This window comes from Odocoileus virginianus, chromosome 24 (genome assembly GCF_023699985.2).
Source record: "Odocoileus virginianus isolate 20LAN1187 ecotype Illinois chromosome 24, Ovbor_1.2, whole genome shotgun sequence".
Classification (NCBI taxonomy): domain Eukaryota; kingdom Metazoa; phylum Chordata; class Mammalia; order Artiodactyla; family Cervidae; genus Odocoileus; species Odocoileus virginianus.
The window spans coordinates 29,463,134-29,482,398 of NC_069697.1; the positions used below are offsets into that span (position 1 = coordinate 29,463,134).

The window sequence follows — 19,265 nt, forward strand, 5'->3', positions numbered from 1 at the left end:
CATGTATCCAGCAAATACTTTGGCAGGTTACTGCTAGTCACAGAAGGCTGCTGATAGTCACAAGGAGAAAATGTCTTCATTAATGATATTAGTGCTTACCCAGATACGAGAAGATGCAAGAAACTAGGCTCATAAAACCTTCTTCTGAAAATATCTAACTATCTGAAAGCCTGTTCTGCCAGTTTTTCCCAGAGCACAAAGTGCCTCATCCTTGATCTCCACCCTGAAGTCTTTTTAAGATGTGTTGAAGGTCAGTGACAACAGCGGCTAGTGACCTAATCCTTGTAGAGGCAAATGATGAGTGACAATTTTTAGGTGTCAATTTACATTATTTCATTTATTCTTCAGAACAACCCTACAGAGTAGGCATAATGACATTCATTTTATTGATTAGAAAGCAGATATATCTATATAAATCTGCCCAGAATTATAGAAATAAAAAGTGAGGTTCTGCAATTTTAAATATCTGAACTGCTATTTCCTTAAATGTAAACTAGGGATTACTGTTGTTGCTGCTCAGTTGTATCTCTTTGTGAAGACTAGGGATAAAGATGATTAGTCTATCTCCCTGAGTTATTAAGATCACATGTATACAGAGGCACTTTGTAAATTTTAAAGTGCTCTACAAGTACCAGTTTTAATTAACTACTGACTAAGGGTCCCTTACCTTTCTTTCCACAGGAGTCCTACTACAGTTTTCTCGACCTTCCTCTTTCTTTTATAGACACAGACATAGAGGAAGTAAATAACTGCACTGCCCTGTTAGTGAAAACTCATCTCCAACATCAAGCTTCAGAAACTTTGAGTGGAAGAAAAGCAGTGTTATAAATGGTGATTGGGCTCTAATTAGCAATTGGAAGTATGTTTATTACAGTGGAACAGGTTTTTATAAGCCAAGCTGATAATTACAATCAATTGACTAATAAACTCACAACATGATCATAAACTGGTGAACACCTACATTATACTTTTTTTATTCAAACCATGGCAGAACAAGAGTTCAGAAATGAAGGAGCCAAAGATGACAGACAAGAGACTGAGCCTCTTAAGGCCTTTTGAAGTCCTCACAGAGAACTTGGAACCTTAAATGACTGTGACTTCCCTGAGCCCCAAGAAGAATACTGCTGTGTCCTGAGGAACTCTGTACTGTACACACTAGAATCCAGCTTTGGGTCCAACTCATCCCATTCTATTGTTCTGAACTTTATCAACAGGGCAGTCCTTGGTAAAAGAGTCTTAGAATGATATAATTAGACCCATCAGGTATATCTCTTGCTTATAACACTAAATATAGTGACTCTCTATAACTCGACATGGCAAGTTAGAAATCCTTGACCCACTATTCTAATCTTTCTATCATTTTCCTCATTTCATTCCTTCTCTAAATAGGCACATCTGCATATGTTCTTCACCCCACAGCATGTATGTTTCTGCCTTCTGATTCTAGCCAAGATGCTGTTCCTACATCTTGCCTTCAAAGCTGATCCAGTCTTGATCTAAGACCGAAAAGTCTTAAAAAGATGGAATCATCTGCCTGCTACTCCCTGGATGTTTAATTATTCCACCTTACATAGGAATTTGGATTCATCCATGTATCTGTGAAAGGTAAAGTAACACTCTGGTGACAGGTGCACCACATTATAAATCGAGGCCAGAGTTCAATTCCTAATTTTGCCTTTTGGCTCATGAATGCTCTTAAACCCTTGCTGAGATTATATTTACACCTCACAGTTTGCTGACTGATATCTAAAGAGATGGCACATTAAAGCTAATAATAAAGACATTTTATATTTTTCCCCATGATGTTAAAAAAACAAATTTCTGGCATAAAGTAGATGTCTACTAAATATTAATGTCCCATTATTGTGTCATCAGGCCAAAGATGACTATTTTGCCTCCTTTTTCTTTGTTTTTATATAATCTGCCACCACTCCCCAAATATCTCCTTCAAGTAAAGTCAGGTTTAGGTGGTTGATTAATTATTTGTGTGACAGAAGCAATGCTAACCGTTCATCAAACCCCATTGCCTTCTCTACTGGGGTACACACACTTCACAGTCAGCCCCGGCAGTTAGGTGCAGCCATGTAATCATGTACCTGAACCCTGGCTAAGGAAATGGGGTACAAATGATGTATAGCACTTCCAGGGCTGGGCCCTGATACCTCCACCAAGTCAACCCACAGATTAGATGATTCCAAGGCAACAAGGGATGGTGGAGAAACAAAATGGAAGAAACCTGGTCTTTCCATAATTGCAAGGAGCACATGACCCATTTACTGGCCCCAACAAGCCTGCTACACACTGACTTATATGAAACATAAGCTCTTATTATGTTAAATCACTGAGATACTGGTATTGTTAAATACCCAGATTAACATACCTTGTATTTCTCACCTGTGGAAATATAAATGAAAAGAACCTCTGGATTTAGTTTCAGGAACTGAGATATAAATCCTGGCTCTACTACTTCCCCAAAATACCCTATGATCTGCTCTTGAATATGGTCTATATCCTTTTGCAACTGCATGTCTAGCACATTCATTAATGGAGCCCTCCCCACCCTTCTCTCCCTCAAGACTTCTGTCAGGCCTTCTCTGACCTCCCACCCATGCACATTTACTTCTTTGCTCCTAGTGCAAAGTATACTCTTCCACTTTGGCATCTGTTATATTTTTTTGCAAATATTTGTTAACATGTGTTTCCACAGAGTTTTTTAATCCACAGGCAGACAATTCCTTTGGGATCTTTGACTTCCAGGATTTAGTTACAGTACCTGGCACATAGCAAAAATAACTATATATTAAAGGAATGTCTGTCCCCTGTGATCTTAAGTGAGTCACTTGTTAAGCCTATAAAATACAATTGTACAAAATTGATCTGATGACGAAGAATGTGACTTGTAGATTATAAATAGATTCTAAGAGTAGTGTGTTTATTCTGTTTTGTAGCCCCTTTCTCATCTTTTCCAGTCAAATCTATCTTACTGTTTCGAAGTAGCTTTGTCCAATAGAAATACGTAAGCCGCATATACAAACACCTTAGTAGCCATATTTAAAAAGCTAAAAGAAGTAGGTGAAGTGGATTTAAACATTTTAGCTCAACATATTCAAAATATTGCTTATTAGCTATTGTACATTTCGCTACTTTTGTCTTCCGAATTATCTGGCGCGTACGTTACAACACACCTCTGTCTTGACTGTGGCTGGTGGCTCTCGCAAACTGGACAATGCAGCCGCAAGGCCTACTTCAGACACACGTCTCGGGTGAAGTCAACCTCGTTCAGAATTAGTGACCCCTCCTCAATGCTCTCTCAGCCCCTTATCATCACCGTCATTTTCTTGAAACCTAGAAGGTGAGCTCCTTGAAGAATTCAGACCGTTGTCTCTAGAATTCAGCCTCATAGCAATCGCCGGCGTATAACCAGCGGTTGTTATAATGTCAAGGTAACTAACGAGCCCAAGTGCAAAGGAGCTGGCGGGGGTTCGAGTGGCCGGGAGGGAAGATGACCAGTCTGGGAGAGGGCGGGGCTGAGCCACCGCCGTCAGCCGGGATCCGCGCGCTCGGGCCAGCGGCGCCCCGGGGTGGCGGGCGCTGGAGTGCGGGGCTGGGCCGGCCCGGGGGCACCGGAGCCGCAGCCCGTCCCCGCACCGGCCCCTCCCCTCTTAGCGCCGCCGCGGCCGCCGAGCCCCGGAAGCGGGCGGGGATTTCCTGTGCCCGCCCCACCCGCGCCCGCCGGGCCGCCGTCTCCGCCTGTCGCTGGCTCCGCGGACGCCGGCTCCGACGAAGCGAGCGCGGAGGGGAGGGGCAGGCGGCGCCCGGGAGGGAGACACCGGGCTGCAGGCCAAGCCGACCCGGGTGAGTTGGGGCCGGGCAGGCGGGAGTCACGGCTGGAGGGAGGGACACCTGGCTTCCCCGGGCGGCGAGGGGGCCGGTCACCCATGGGGGCGGGGAGGAGGGTCGACGCGGCCTCTGGGTCCCTTGCCATTCCCAGGGTCGGCAGCGCTGACATTCTGTGCCCGCCCCTCTCCTGTCTCTCCGTCCCCAGCGTCGTCGCTGTCAGGCCCCGTGGGTTCCCGCCGCTGTCACCAAGCGCAGGTTTCCCCGTGGCTCCTTTTTCTTCACTTGCTCCTGTCCCAGTTCACGGGCAACCTGTTTTCTGACCTCACTTCCCCTGCTCCAGCTCTGCCTCTCTGAGTTCTCTGAAACCTGACCCTCTCCCGGCACGGAGACAAGGAGGGACGAAGCAACCCAACTCCGGAGTGGGCACCCGTCCCGCCCACACCCCGCCCGGGACCGGGGCCAGGCTTCTCTGACAGCGACTCACCCTGTGCCCTTGGGCTACTACTCATTTCGGTAGCGTGGCCCTTTCTCTGTCCAACAGCACACGCTGCAGAAACCAACTTCTGCAGGTGCCATGCTCCCCTAAGATGTGAAGCAAAAGGGGAAACGAAACTTCTAGAACCCTGACTCCAGTAGGCCTGAGATACATCCTGAAACCAGGAAAATCCAGGTTAGGGCTGACACCTTAACTGCCCAGGTGCTGGCTCCGAGAGCATGCACATCTCAGCAAAGGCAGTCTGAGGATAAGTACCCGCCCCCTCCTTTGCTGAGATTTCTTCCACAGGTTTTCTGTCAGAGTCTCACATCTGGCCTGCGAAAGAGGCTTCCTATCAAGGGACTCTGCTGCTAGGGTGATGGAGAAATGGATCTCAGATAGGTGTCTATATATTTACCTAGAGGTAAAGCCCTGAAGGAGGACTTTCCAACGAAGCTAGTGGATGAGGAAGACCTTTAGTGAAGAGGGGGAATCCATGCTTTACATATTAGAAGTGAAGAGAACACAGGGGCTGGAATTCATAGGAGAAATCTAAAATGGTACTCCCCCTTTATTGCTTTATTGGGAATTTTCCTTTCTCATGAGAAGTCTCTGAAGAGGAAACCTCCTAAGCTGGGAATTAGTCCAGAATGTTCCCAGGAGGCCCTGAGACATCTTTGGACATCTGAGATGAAAGGGGAATTTGTTCCCTTGCTGTTCATTGAGCTTACAGTTCTCATTTACCTCTCTTGTCAAAGACAGATAGGCAAGAAAATAAACAACTTGACATTTGTCATTATCTGTTCCAGGCTTCTGGGTTCTTGCAAATGTCACTAGATGAATGTGAGTGAGCCAGAACAGTTACCGAGGTTCTGACCTGTTTTTGGAACACTTTCACTGGCTCTGATTGCTTGGGCATTGAATAAGAATCACAAAAATATGATGTTGCCAAGCAAAAAGTGACTTTGCACAGTCTTATAGACTCTTTCTTTGCTGTAAGGCAGGGAGACTGCTATCACAACACAACCTGTCGTGCTCCAAAGAGGTCCAGAGCAAAGAGCCTTCAACTCTGCAGGCTTCAACACTGCAGGATTATTAAGAATTTTTAAATCTTACCTAAATCTATTCTCTTGCAATCAAGAGAAGAGATCTACATAGAGAAAGAAAACATCTTTCTTTTTATTCATTGGCAGCATCATTCATGAGCCTTCTTCCCAAGGCAAGAGAAGACTAGGTCCATTGTTTTGAACTTTTCCCTAATGGACATATTTCCCATCCCTTTCTTCACTTTTGTTTCTTGTGATGGAATACACTCTGGCTTCACCATACCCTTCTTTAAAATTGAATATGTTTTTTTTAATATGTTTTTATAATGAGATCTGACTGGTTCTATCATGTGTCTCAGGTTCTTTGCCATGTCTTAAATCACAGGGCTGTTATTCACCCCAGGGTCATGTTAGCAACACCTGTTTCCCCTTTTTCTACATATACAAAATTCTTTATTTTCTTCTTTTTTTCCTTCTTTAGACATAGCTCCTCACTGCCAACAGTTTCTCTTATCTGTTACGGTTGCTTTAGAATCTTACATCTGCTTTCCAAGTTATTGATCTGTCCACCATATTTACTACCAGTTCTGATTTTCTACAACAGAATGATAGGTTTTAAGTCTCTTTGTTGAGGCTTGTTCTAAGTAAGGCACCATTTGATTCAGCCTTATGGGAAATACACCCTTTGACTATGACTTCTACCTATAGTAATCATTTCATTCTAAACTGATGAGAATGGAGTTTGTGGCAGACAATCTTATGTGGGATTATCTCCTTTTTGTTGAATGCAAATCTGTTTGCATTCCCTCCTGCATATTGCCAGACTGCTTATTTTCAATTGTTGAGATTCCCAGATTAAGTATTTTCAGTGGTTGAAATTAATTGATAGCTTTTGAATTTCCAGGATTTTTTCTAATGAAGTTCTGCCAAACATGAGGTCCCCAAAATAACCACTAGTGACTTTACTATATAGCACTTGCTTATTTCTGGCTCAGGTTCAGTTGATTGGAACACATCAAACTTTTAAAGTTCATCTTCCATCAAGCTCTCCCTATCCAGTTTCATCTTTTATCCCTGGACTGTTCTCCATAACTCCCTTAGGACTATCACCCCCTTCCATTGACATGGGCATAACTGATATGAATTTGTTTCAGGTCACAATTTGGGTTTGCAGCAAAAATGCTTTCAGAACAGACAGCAGCCCTGGGTACAGGATGGGAGTCAATGAATGTCCAGCTGGATAGAACACAGCCCCAGGTGGAAAGGGGAAGCCAGGAAGAGGGGCCATGGAGAACAGCTCCAGGGCCATTGGAGCACCTGTGCTGTGACCTTGAAGAGGAGCCACAGTCCCTTCAGGAGAAGGGTGAGAGCCCGTAGGGTGTGTGTGGGAAGCACAGCACAGAGAATAATCTTCTAATCTCTATTGAAAAAGTAGAATTAAAAACCTCCAAATTGCCATGGACTGACTGAACAGCACAGTTAGTACCAGGACCAGGCCACAGAAATAGAAAGAACTTACAGGCCCTAGTCAGAAAAATATAAGGAGCATCTGGGTTCTGCAAACCATGTGACTGGGTTTCTCCCATTTCTTACATAATCACTCCCTCCACCTGTTACATGGTTAGTGGTAACAAATATGGGAGACAAAGGAAGTGACAGAAACACTGACTGCCACTGGAAAACACACCCAGTAAAACGCACTTTACAAGATGAAAATTACATTTGAATAATATAAATTCAAACCACAGCTAGTTTAGTAGAAATGAATGACATAAATGCTCTACTAAAAACCACTCAATACCCTTTCAGAACATTTGAGGGAAGGTCTCTTCTACTACAGTACATTTATGCATTTGAGTCTTACCAGTGGACATAGATATAGGGGAAAAAATATGACACTTAAGGCCCACTATAATAGGGCCCAGGCTCTAACTGGAAAAAGATGGATGCTCCATCTCTAATGGTTCCTCTCTCCCCTCACCAGCTCAGTCCACTCCCTGGGTTCCTGCCATTCCCCAGGAAGGGAGCACTGGAGATTGGGAGATGGCAGCTGCACTTCTTGCGGCAGGATCACAGGTGGGCTATGTTCTTCTCTTGGCCTCTCTCAAGGTCTCGTCACTGCTGCCTTTCTGTAGCCTTTGTGTCATTCTATTGGGCTTCCCTGGGGGCTCAGATGGTAAAGAATCTTCCTGCAATGCGGGAGACCTGAATTTGATCCCTGGGTTGGGAAGATCCCTTGGAGAAGGGAACAGCTACCCACTCTGGTATTCTGGCCTGGAAAATTCCATGGACAGAGGAGCCTGGCAGGCTACAGTCCATGGGGTTGTAAAGAGTCAGACATGACTGAGCAACTTTTACTTCACTTCACTTAATTTATTTGTCATTTCACTTGATCACTATTGTTATTTAGTCTGATATCTGCAAAGATTCTATCCCTTTCTAAGGGACTCATACCCTTTTGAAAAATGAATGGAGACATGATGAGAAGAAGAAAATTGCTACAGATTGAGTTTGTTTTGTTTTTGATAGCTGTGCTAGCCACAGGGAGAATTTAAGAAAAATTCATTAATGTTCATTAAGAAATAAATCATAGGCTTTCCTGGTTGTCCAGTGCTTAAGAATCTACCTGCCAATGAAGGGGACAGAGGTTCAATCCCTGGTCTGGGAAGATTCCACATGCCATGGGGCAACAAAGCCCAAAAGCTTCACAACTACTGAAGCCCATGCACCCTAGAGCCTGAGCTCAACAACAAGAGAAGCTACTGCAATGAGAAGCCCATTCACCACAACTGGAGAGTAGCCCCCTGCTCACAACTAGAGAAAGCCCATGCACAGCACCAAAGATGCAGCACAGCACCAAAGATGCAGCACAGCCAAAAATAAATTATTTTAAATTTAAAAAAAGAAATCTGGAAAGATTAGGAAAAGAAGACTTGAAGGAAGCTTGGAAGAGCATAAAGTAGACTGAATTAAGTGGATGATGGAGCATTTATGGACATGAATAGAGGACAGAAAGGTATGAAGAGGGGCAGCACCAGAGAAAGAAAACAAGTTTAGATTCAGAAGGCAAGGGGAGAGCCACGGGAAGTTAGTAATAATAGTAGCTGTAGTATCCGTACTCCAGAGTGCTGACCATGCTTGCTGTTCTCTGAGTGCTTTATGTACACTAACTCGTTTAACCCTGAGAGAAACACAGTTATCCCCAGACAAGAAAATTGGACAGGAAGAGATTAAGGCACTTGTGTAAGGTCATACTGCTAATGTTAAGTGACAGAGCTAGGAGTCATCTGGCTCCAGAATCTGGGCTCCTAACTGCCAGACTATGCTGCCTTAAAAGATAAGGATATGGCATAATAGGGGGAGGAGGCCAGAAAGAACAGTTTATCCATATTGTTTCATGCAGATAGGAAAGGAAAGGTCAAGGAGAGAAAGGAGGAACTTGTACACAATTTCTGCAGTGAAGAGAGGCAGAGAAGAGACTGGGCAGACACGTGTAACTACACAGAGGGACCAGTGAGTGCCTCCAACTTCTCATGGTCCCAACTTGGGAATCTCCTCTACAGACATTATTGCTCACACCCTGACCATTACTTTTACCCCTTCCCTCTTCACCAAAATCATGTTCCCTGCCCAGGAACCTCTGGGCAGTTCTCTTTCTAGACCCTCTCTTGCCACCTCTCCTCTACCACCACCTCAGCCTTTTATACTGAGACCCCGTTTTCCTTAAAGAACAGCTGCTGACCAATGATGCTGCATTTTGTTTCAGGGCCTGGTAACCATCAAGGATGTATCACTGTGCTTCTCTCAGGAGGAGTGGCGGAGCCTGGACCCTTCTCAGACAGACTTCTATGGAGAATATGTCATGCAGGAAAACTGTGGGATAGTGGTGTCTCTGAGTAAGCACGACCTTCCCCAGCCACTCAGTGACTGTACTCTGGGAGAGTGGAGCCATCTGCTCTGGGACTGTTGCATAGTGTCCATTTGGGGTTCTTTTCTTGGCAGGGAATCTGTCTAGGTTTCCACTAGGGAAAGAGCACTAGGGTTAATCCAAAGAGAATAGAAGTGTCACTTTTTAAAAAACAACAAAATGCTGTGAATTATTAGAGAACTGTAGGCAATTCTTGGTTGGGAATTGGGAGGTTCTTTCAGAGAGAAGGACACCTAAGGAGTGGAACTGAGTCCTTGGAAACTCAAGAAACCATCTAGGGAAAGATGAGAGTGGGGGTGGGGGTGAGACAGCTGTAGTAGGGCTAATTAAGTGAAGTTATGACCAGAAAGAACAGTTGAGCTGAAAGTATTTGAAATTCACACAAAAGAGAACACTTGTTGGAAAGAGAGTATGATTTTCTGAAAGAAAAGGGGACTTCACAGAAATGGGAGTGGGGAGAGGGAAAGGCTTGTTCTATCTGGCCTTCTTTATCTATAGAGTTCCAAGGAATAATTTAGGAAACAGCTTTTTTCAGAAATGAAAATTACAGTTGAACCAAACTGACATCCCTGTTTTCTTTTCCCATGGTCAGGATTTCCAATTCCCAAACTGGATATGCTTTCTCAACTAGAAGGAGGGGAAGAACAATGGGTCCCCGAACCCCCAGACTTAGAAGAGAGGGACATTCTGAAGGTCACATACACAGGTAATGATGTATGATAGACTCAGCCACGACCTTCGCCCCTTTTGGAGGTCATCATTACATGTCCCTCCAACCCCTCCTCTGCCTCAGACAGTTATAGCATTGAATGGTTCAGAGATCTTTTTCTTCAAAGGCAAGACAGTGTAACATAATAATTTAGAGGGCAGGCTCTAGAGCCAAACTTTGTGGATCTGAATCTAGGACCACACCTGTGGAACCTTGGAAAAGTAATTAACTTCTCTTTGGGTTCCTCATCTATAAATTATTATGAGATTTAAATATGTTACCATAGTCGAACAGTACCAGGCACATAGTAAGCACTCAATAAATGTTAGTCATTGTTGTTCAACCTGCCACCCATTGTGGAAATGCCTTCCACAAGGTCTCCAGTGTTGCTGACAAGGTGTCCCCTGGCCAGTGATTTCAGACCATTCCTCACCTCTCTTCATGGTGATGGTGATTAACAGTTTTCTTTGAGTGCTAAATAAATAATAGTAATAAATAGATAACAACAACAGCATAGACTGTTTAATAGAAGGTACTATCCTATCTGTCTTATAACATCTACCTTATAATTATTCCCATTTTACAGAAGAAGAAATGAAGGCTTACAGAAGTGTAGTGGGAAAACAGATTTTGTGGGTATCTGTCTCCAAAGTCTAAGCTTTAACCACTGTACCTATTATACTGTCTTGTACAACATTAAAATCTGTCTCTCAGCCCTTATGGGGTGAGGTTTAGACCCTAATAGGCATCATACAGCCTCATTTGTGACTCAGTCCTGGACTGCTCCCTTGTGACTCACCTCCTGGGGTCCGTGTTGTCCTTTTTCCACAGGAGATGGAAGTGAGCACGAGGGGGATACCCCTGAACTAGAAGCAGAGCCTCCTAGAATGTTATCTAGTGTGTCTGAAAATACTGTTCTCTGGAACCCAGCGCAGGATGTGAACTGGGATTCCATGCCCAGAAGCTCCAGAGGCATGCTCCTGGGCCCACCTTTTCTTCAGGAAGATAGCTTCTCAAACCTGTGTAGCACAGAAATGGATTCCCTGTTAAGACCACACACGTGCCCGCAGTGTGGTAAACAGTTTGTGTGGGGCTCCCACCTGGCCAGGCACCAGCAGACACACACCGGGGAGAGGCCCTACAGCTGCCTCAAGTGTGAGAAGAGCTTTGGGAGAAGACATCACCTGATCCGACACCAGAAAACCCACCTACATGACAAGCCCAGCAGGTGCCCTGAGTGTGGCAAGAATTTCCGATGCAACTCCCATCTAGCCAGCCACCAGAGAGTGCATGCAGATGGCAAATCCTGCAAGGGCCAAGAGGCTGGAGAGAGCCCTGGGGCTAGGAAGCGGCAGCGCGCGCCACCCGTGCCCAAGTGCCACGTGTGCACCGAGTGTGGGAAGAGCTTTGGCCGGCGGCACCACCTGGTGAGACACTGGCTGACACACACCGGGGAGAAGCCCTTCCAGTGCCCGCGCTGTGAGAAGAGCTTCGGCCGTAAACACCACCTGGACAGGCACCTGCTGACCCACCAGGGACAGAGTCCCCGGAGCAGCTGGGACAGAGGGACAGCTGTCTTTTGAAATCTATTTCTGCTGCAGCTGTAGTCACATCTGTCAGCCGGTGCTACCAGGGGTCTCTGCCAGAGCTGCCCCTCTCCTGCACCCCCATGGTCAGAATCACGAGTCCTGGCCCCATCCCTACAGAGATGCCGTTCCAGCATTAGCCGGAGCCTTTCTCCCCAGTTCTGTGAGAGGCCACATAAAGTAGAGTTCTTTGGGCAAAACTTTTGGGAAACGCTGCTTACTGGGTGGGCTGATATTCAGCCTGATCCCGTTCTCCAGGGTACAGTGGTACCAGCAGTTTGTGGCTAAGGCCCGTTCTGATTGGTTGAAACCTGTGCCATACCAGTTGTTAAATATTTTGAGTATCACCCTTCTATAACGTAACTATTCTCTCTCTATATATAGAGAGAGAGAGAAAACACATACTAGCTTATTAAAGGCTCGAAAATTTATGCATTAGAGCAAATGGTTAAGCCTTTCTTACTGCAGTGTTTCCTAAATTTAGTTGACCTCAGTATCCTTTCTGTCTCGCATCTCACAGAACTGGTGACTCCTTGAACCACACTGGTGAACACTGGGTTAGAGAGGAATAAGGAAACAGGAGAGAGAGAGTGATCAGGCACCCAGAGCCCCCTTTTTTATCCAAATGAAAGCTGAGGGGCAGACCTCATTCCTGTGTGGGCCCATCACCCCTACTCCAGTCATCTGAATATACATCCACACCTCTCACCCCACCTGCTGAAAAACAAAGAGTAACCTTCTCACCCCCTGTTCCTGCTCCCTTCACCCTGCATATACATATATCTAGCTGAGAGATCGCACTACAGTGTTAAGAGATGGACTTATACCCCCAGGTAACCCAGGCCCACACAGAAGAAAAATACTTTATTCCCTTGAACAGACCCCTCTCCTCTTGACAGTGTCTGTATGTGTCTGTGTGTCTGTGTGCAGGGTCTTTGAAGAGAGCATGCAAAGTACAAACTGTATAAGCTAGATTTTCTAGGGGCTGTATTCTGGGGATGAGGGTAGTGGGAATTGTATGGGGTTTTTGGTTTGGTTTGTTTCAAGGTAATAAGCAAGCTGAGAGATTCAGGGAGCCCTAGTAAAAAGGCTTAAGTTTTGGGGGTTGAGGTATACAGCCTTCCCCAGTATCACTGAGATCAAGACAACTTGGGTATGTAAGTCTAGGTCTGAATCTCTGGGCCACAGATTGTTTTTGCCTAAGTGGAGAGAGAGACATCCTCTGTGAGGTGAGCTATGTCTTATTAATTTCAAGTCAGGTGCATATAGCAGCTTTGTGCTGAGTGGGTTTTGGGGTCTTGTCTTAAGTAGTGAGAAGTTACGGCAGGAGTCACAGTGCTTGCAGGTTGTTGTCAACACTCTTGTCTGACCTTGATTGCCTCATCAAGGGGCAGAGTCATTCTTTCGGATCTCATTCCCCTAAATAGAACTTTAGGGAAAATGGCTGTGACTTAACTATGCTGCTGATGCAGGGTAATGAGCTTTCTGGTTGGTTCTCCTCCCAGTTCTGGGAAAATGTCTGCACTGACTCTTAACATGCATAAGTATTCTAGCATCGGTTAATGCATTGGTCATTGTTTCTCTTTATTGATGATGTGTTAATACCAGTCTTATAATTTAAAAATTACCTTGTATGTAAGAATAGCTTGTGGGTAGGGAGGGAGAAAAGCAAAGAAGATGGAAGTGGGATATTTTCTCTTTAATGCTTAGATTGTGGTTTTTCCTTAACACACTTGTTTCTCAACCACAGTTGGTGGAATTAACCAGAAAGACAAGAGGAAGTGAGCTGCAACAATCTAGTTTAATGGCTTTTCCACTTGCTTAGGAAAAACTGAGTGAATCATAGCTCCTCAGAGTCCTGGGCCCAAATGGAGTCGATAATAGAGTCATTTTACTGACTGGGCTTCTTACAGTGGATATAAGTTGAGCAATCCAGCCCCTACCTCCCTTCTGCTCAGGGCAGCCTTCCCATTTTGCCTAGAATGCACTTCTCTTGCTTACGTTCCTATGAATAGAGCAAAATGGCCAGCCATTTGTAAGGCATCCTTGTCCCAGGTCCTCTGAGACAGGAGCATTTTAGGATCAGTATTGAGACACACCCCAGGGCATAGAAAAATACTGGATTCCATTGGCAAAACTGAATGATGCCATTTCTTTTACCTTCTACTATGCCTCATACATTAACACAATCAGCTCTATGTGAGCATCGTCCAGAACCTGTTTTGGATCACAGACCCTTTTGAGAACCTGATAAAAAACAGAAACTCACTTTTGAGAAGAAAAGACATTGGTAGTTCACTCACATTTAGCAGGGTCAGAGCCCATCCATGGAATCACTAAATGGGGGTCAAAGAGAGGGAGTTACCCTGATCCGATATGGTCATTATATATTTGTGTCAAGAATTACACGGCAAGGATCTCTAAACATTTTAAGGACTAAGATACCAGATGCAGTAGGATATCAGGAGAGTGTTCAGTCTTTAATGATTTGAAAGGTATTGCTTACACTCTGTGCTTTCTTAAAAATTTATATGACTTGCTGACAAATCCAGTTTCTCACAAACCTTTTTTTTTAAAGACTTGTATGAGGTGAGCCTCCATACCGTCAGATCACACCTCTTCAAAAACCAGGCATTAACCTCCAGCCTTTGATCTCTTGTAATTTTGAGGGAAAATGAAGCCCCCAAAGTGTAGGTGTGCTCAGCATTGTGGAATCTAAGGGCATTTGGCAGAAGGGACATCCCTTTAGGTCATTTCTACTGTACCACTGTCTTCTCTACCTCTGTCCAACACCACTTCCCTCGGACAAAAAATAAAGTAAGCGACAGCCATCAGCTGTATAAAGAGATTTGAGTGATTTTTCCCTCAGGGAAAACTCCCATCTTCCTCCTAACTCCCTCTGCCACGTGTCTACCCTACCCTACCCCCTTTAAATAAAAAAATGTCTCCGTGTTCTCTGGACAAGATGTAAAATAGGGAAGTCTGTCTTTAGGAACCTGTCCCCTTTTTTCCTCTGTGTGGTGCCTCTACCCTATTCAGAACCCAAGTATCCCTGCCTTTCCACCCCATTAGGGTATCTCTGCAAAGAATCCCTTACAATGGAGACTACAGCCAAAGGGTTGACTTTCCCAGAGCTATCTACATTTTAAGCTGTAGTTCTGATAGTGGAAGAAGGGAAAATTTCCTTGTTAAAATGATGTTATGCATTCAGGGAGCAAAGAGGTGATAATTTGGGATAAAATCCTCCCCTTTCCAGCACTCCTACAATCAAATCACTATTTCTTGTTTCCATCAAGGGCAAAGTGAGCCCTGACTCAGAACCAGAGGTTCCAGAGAACAAGTTCTTTCCAGCTCTGTTCAGTTGAGTGCTCTGGATGGGGGTAAACGGGGCTGGGCAACAACAAAAAGTGAAACCTGTTCCCTTGGATCCCTTAGAGATTCTGAGATGGCAAAATTTATGGGTCTCAAATGAATCTCTGGACAAGCAACATCAACATCATCTAGAAGAAGTTATCTTAGAAATGCAATTTTTCACCCTGGACAAACATTCAAAAACTGTGGGAATGGAATCCAGCAATTGGTCTTTAACCTGCCTTCCAGGCTATTTGATGTGGACCCAAGTGTGGGATGGAACAAATGGAACCAATGGCTAGGAGATCCAGATTCCATTTTAACCAGTGGTTCCTCACCCTCTTCAAATAGGGAGAGATGGAATCTTGACACCTGTGTTCTCAGATTTATTTTCTGCAAAATCCTAGGATAGTTGCTCCTCAGTTCAATTCCTCTTGAGTCCCAAGGTATTCCACTATACTTAAGTCGGGAAAAGAACTGGGTTAGTCACCAATTTCAGAAACTGGTGGGGTAACTACTAAGCTTCTGTAATTGGTTGAGGCTGGAGCTTCTAAAACTGAGGTTTCACCAGTCTAGAAATCTAAAAAGACAAAAATGAGCAGACATCTCAAAGAAGGTAAATCCAACATAAAAATGGACATCCAAAGAAATGGTCCTCCTTACCTGGTCCTTTTCAGGCCTAATATCAGTTGCCCTGCAGGCAAAGGGGTGGGCATTTACTCAGCACAGAGGCAGAGTAAGGCCATCTGTCCCAAGCCCCTAAGGACCCAAGTATTCTTACCTCACAATTGCACTGAAGACCAATAAGGTGCCATGCAAAGAATTTCTCACCATGATTTGGCCAACCCTGTGGGCAAGGGCAGCAGGAGGATCAGAGAAACCCCCAGGACATAAGAGGAAACCAGGCTCATTTAGTAAGATATGACATGAAATCTGAACCTAGACTGTTCACTAGGTAGATGTTGTAACTAATTAAGCCACAGTGCCTATATCAAAAATGTATTCTGCTTTGAAGATTCTGTCTTGGCCCTGATACCTCCTTCACCCTCTGTCCTAGACATACCCATGAGGATCCTTGCAAACCTGCTACCTCTTTGGGGCTCTGCAAGGTCAAAAGATTAGCATGAACCCCGGTCTCTTTGGAGATCATTGGCTTCTCCTAAGGCAGAGAAACTCTAGGCCTCAGGCTCTACCTCTCTCCTGTCACTGCCTCCATCTGTCCAATAAACAGCTCTTCTTCCACTCTTCACTCCCACTTCTCTTTCATTTGGTTTGGTTCTCTCGTTTTTCCTGGGGAATGCCACACCTTCCCAAGGGCATTTGTTTTTCCCAATTCCTTCCCAATTTCCTACCCTTCTTCCATTATAGTTTCTCTCTTCCAGTTTCTAGCCAGTTCCATTCTATTGTGAGCCTACTTGCTACTTGTACCTCTGCCTATTGTCCAGTTTCTTTTCTTTCATCTTCAAGCCTACTAAGAAGGGTCCTTTCGTCACACTTCCCACTTTCTTCCCTCAGATTCTTGGCTTCGCTGTAGCAGCTCAGCTACCATCACCCTATTCTACCCCTCTCTCTTGTACATACCTTCCCATATCTGGACTTGGCCAAGGTTGCCTGTACTGCCAAACCCAGGCCCTTTACACCCTCCCTACAGACTGTTCTTCCCTTGATGCAGTTTCCAAAACAGTCCCCTCCTGTCTCTTTTGGCTCCTGAGAATAAGCTTCAATTCTACAAGCCATTTTTTGTGTGCTTACTATGTGCCAGGTGTGGGCTGTTCCAGGCCTGGAGGATTGAGTACGGCCATGGTCCCCATACTCAGCATCCTCCTCAGCTGACCCCTCCCTTGCTAGCACTTTGCTGCCATACCTCAGAACACCATGCATCAGGCAGCCTCAGGGGTGTGTACCCACTGGCCATCCAGCCCAACTTCAGACTTCTAGCTATTGTCTGACTTAGTTCCCTCTGATGGACAGTGAACTTCTATGGATCATCCAACCAGGGACCTTCATCTCTACCTATAGAGATCTATAATCTACTCTTCATGGTCCCTGTCAGTTGAATAAAGAATGTACTGGCTGTGTCACTGGCTTCCTCTCTCCATCCTCTCCTCTCCCCTCCATTCTCAGCTCTTCTTTCCTGATACAACAAAGTGGGGAACACCAGCTCTAGGGGGAGTCACACAGCCATGCAGGAGTCCCCTTGCTGCCCTTCCTGAAAGAAACACCTTACGGTGCCCACGTTAGGTCTTCCCACCTCCCTCCCTCGTGACTTGGCTCCCAGATGTCACTTCCATCATCTGGGGACGCACCCCATTCTGGAGACTGAGGGAGCAGAGTGCTGAGGAGGCCAGGCCAAGGGTGAGGGAACAAGGGCCTTGCACACAAATATAAGGAGGCCTTCCATCTCAGGGTCGATTAAGTGCTGACCCACTCTTGGGAGACCCTTAAAGTGCTGAGCCTAAGTCTGGAACCTGAGATGGTGACTGAATTGACCTCCCAAGACAAATTCACAATTACTGGAAGTTTGGGGGGACCCAGAAAAAACCTGCACAATTGAGTCCACCAGATACATTCACCGTTTAGGGTGAAGAGGATGGGCATCTGGTAGAGGGTATCAAGAGGCCAGGGTGAGAAACAACATGGGGAAAAAATCATGGAAAACTGGCCTAGGGGAAACCAACCAGCCTGTGACCCACTGACATGGCCTCTTACCCATGTAGCTTCACTGGGATGGGGGCAGGAAACCACTCTGCAGGCACTGGGTACACCCCAAAGGCTTTGCTCTTCTCCATGGGAGTTGCCTTCAAGAGCTTCAGTCCTACTGCTTAGGGGTGATGTGTCTCTGCAGCTTTCTTAACACCAGCCAGGCTGTTTGCCACCTGCCTTGTGCTCCATGTGCTTCCTTATTTTCGATCATTCACTCTTAATTCCCCCCAGTCACTTGGAATAAAGCTTTCGGCATGTCTAGCCTCTCCGTGAACCAACACAGGGAAGAGGCAAAGAACTGACAAGAGGAGGAGGAGAAACACAACTGTGACTGTTCATTGATGGGCCTGTTCTCTCTGCCAACTCCAGTGGACTACTGACATCCTGACTTCGTTCTTCTTACCATATCGATGTCTTTCCTAGCATTGACAGGACTCAGGCTAACACCCCCTCAGCCAGTCTTCAGTTCCTCTCTTCCAAATCCTTTGGCTTTCTTTGAGCCCCTTTCAGCATGGTGTCCCTCTATCAATTCCCCAAATGGCCTATCTTCCTGTCCTTACTAGGCACTTATGTTTTGGATGAATCTGCAGTCCAACCAGACAGCCTTGCCATGTTACAGATCCCCAGAGGAGAAGGAAGAACAGGAGAAATTTAACCAAACAGGAGATATTTAACCAAAGTTAAATATCCAAATATGCCACCAGAATGTGAGCACTAAAAAGTGGGGATTATGTTTTATCCATCTTTATTCTCAGCAAAACATCCAGAATCTTGCAGACACTTAATCACCAATGAACAGTAGGGATGAAGTGAGCTATTCTTTGCCATTTCTCCACAGAAGTATCCAGTTAGAATCATGACCTAAACAATCTGAATGGCCTACCTACGAGTTAAGATCATGCCTTATATTTAATCAGAGTACAGTCACCCTAAAGCTTATCAATGAAAATAATCTGAAATGACCATTGTTAGCTATGTAAATTATATAAATAATTTACTTAATTTGGTAAGTTTATAAGATTAATAACATTTGCTTAGATGAAGAAAAACATAATACAAACAGAAGCATGAAGATTCCTAGGAAATATAGAAAACAAGTTGTTGCCAGTGTCCTTCCCATCCTAATTTAGGGGAAAGGGATTTCTAATTTGAGACAATCTTGTTGGTCTCAAAACATCCTGTTGGTCATAAAAACATCCTGGAACTATAAAGGCGCAGTAACATCTGGCGATCATACAGGCATTTGATTAGTTTGTTCTAATCGTGTTCAGTAGACAATGTTTCTCTCTGCCTTTTCTTCAGGTGGCTATTTTCTGATTGTTTGCTTCATTCTGCCTCTTACAGACATTTCAAGTGCATAGTAAAACTAATTACAGCTGGGGGAGATTTCAAAGTTCAGATCATCTATAGATGAAATACAGGGCATGCGTTTTGCTGTTACATTGTATAGGCTTAAAGGAGTGATCCTCATTTAAAGGTGCAAGTGAATATTAGCATCACTTAAGTTTGTTTTAAATATAAATCCCGTGCCCCCTTATAAAAGATACCAGAATTTTCTGGGGAAAGTTTGGTCAGGTATACTGTAAAAAGCTCTGATATTTACTTCCCAAAGAACCATTTCTGTGTC

At 44.8% G+C, this 19,265-nt stretch overlaps 1 protein-coding gene across 3 annotated transcripts; it reads left to right on the forward strand.

Moving 5' to 3' along the window:
- The first annotated feature begins 1,128 nt into the window (after positions 1 to 1,128).
- ZNF641 (zinc finger protein 641) lies at positions 1,129 to 14,428 on the forward strand. 3 transcript variants are annotated; one of them, XM_020907751.2, is made up of 7 exons: positions 1,129 to 1,263; positions 1,390 to 1,605; positions 6,516 to 6,724; positions 7,346 to 7,437; positions 9,128 to 9,257; positions 9,882 to 9,995; positions 10,830 to 14,428. In XM_020907751.2, the coding sequence occupies exons 3-7, from the start codon at positions 6,541 to 6,543 to the stop codon at positions 11,579 to 11,581; spliced, it is 1,272 nt and encodes a 423-aa protein (XP_020763410.1). In that variant the 5' UTR covers positions 1,129 to 1,263; positions 1,390 to 1,605; positions 6,516 to 6,540; the 3' UTR covers positions 11,582 to 14,428. The 3 variants fall into 3 exon arrangements, with proteins under 3 accessions (XP_020763410.1, XP_070310603.1, XP_020763414.2); XM_070454502.1 differs by lacking the exon at positions 1,129 to 1,263 and having other exon boundaries at positions 1,330 to 1,605; XM_020907755.2 differs by lacking the exons at positions 1,129 to 1,263; positions 1,390 to 1,605 and adding an exon at positions 3,465 to 3,855.
- The last annotated feature ends 4,837 nt before the right edge of the window (positions 14,429 to 19,265 follow it).

What these genes read in the sequence shown, in the direction of transcription:
- ZNF641 (XM_020907755.2), top strand. Translation starts at nt 3,503, where the DNA reads ATGACCAGTCTGGGAGAGGGCGGGGCTGAGCCACCGCCGTCAGCCGGG. An exon ending in TTCTTGCGGCAGGATCACAG is followed by an intron (nt 7,438 to 9,127) that starts GTGGGCTATGTT and finishes ATTTTGTTTCAG; the next exon opens with GGCCTGGTAACCATCAAGGA. An exon ending in TCTGAAGGTCACATACACAG is followed by an intron (nt 9,996 to 10,829) that starts GTAATGATGTAT and finishes CTTTTTCCACAG; the next exon opens with GAGATGGAAGTGAGCACGAG.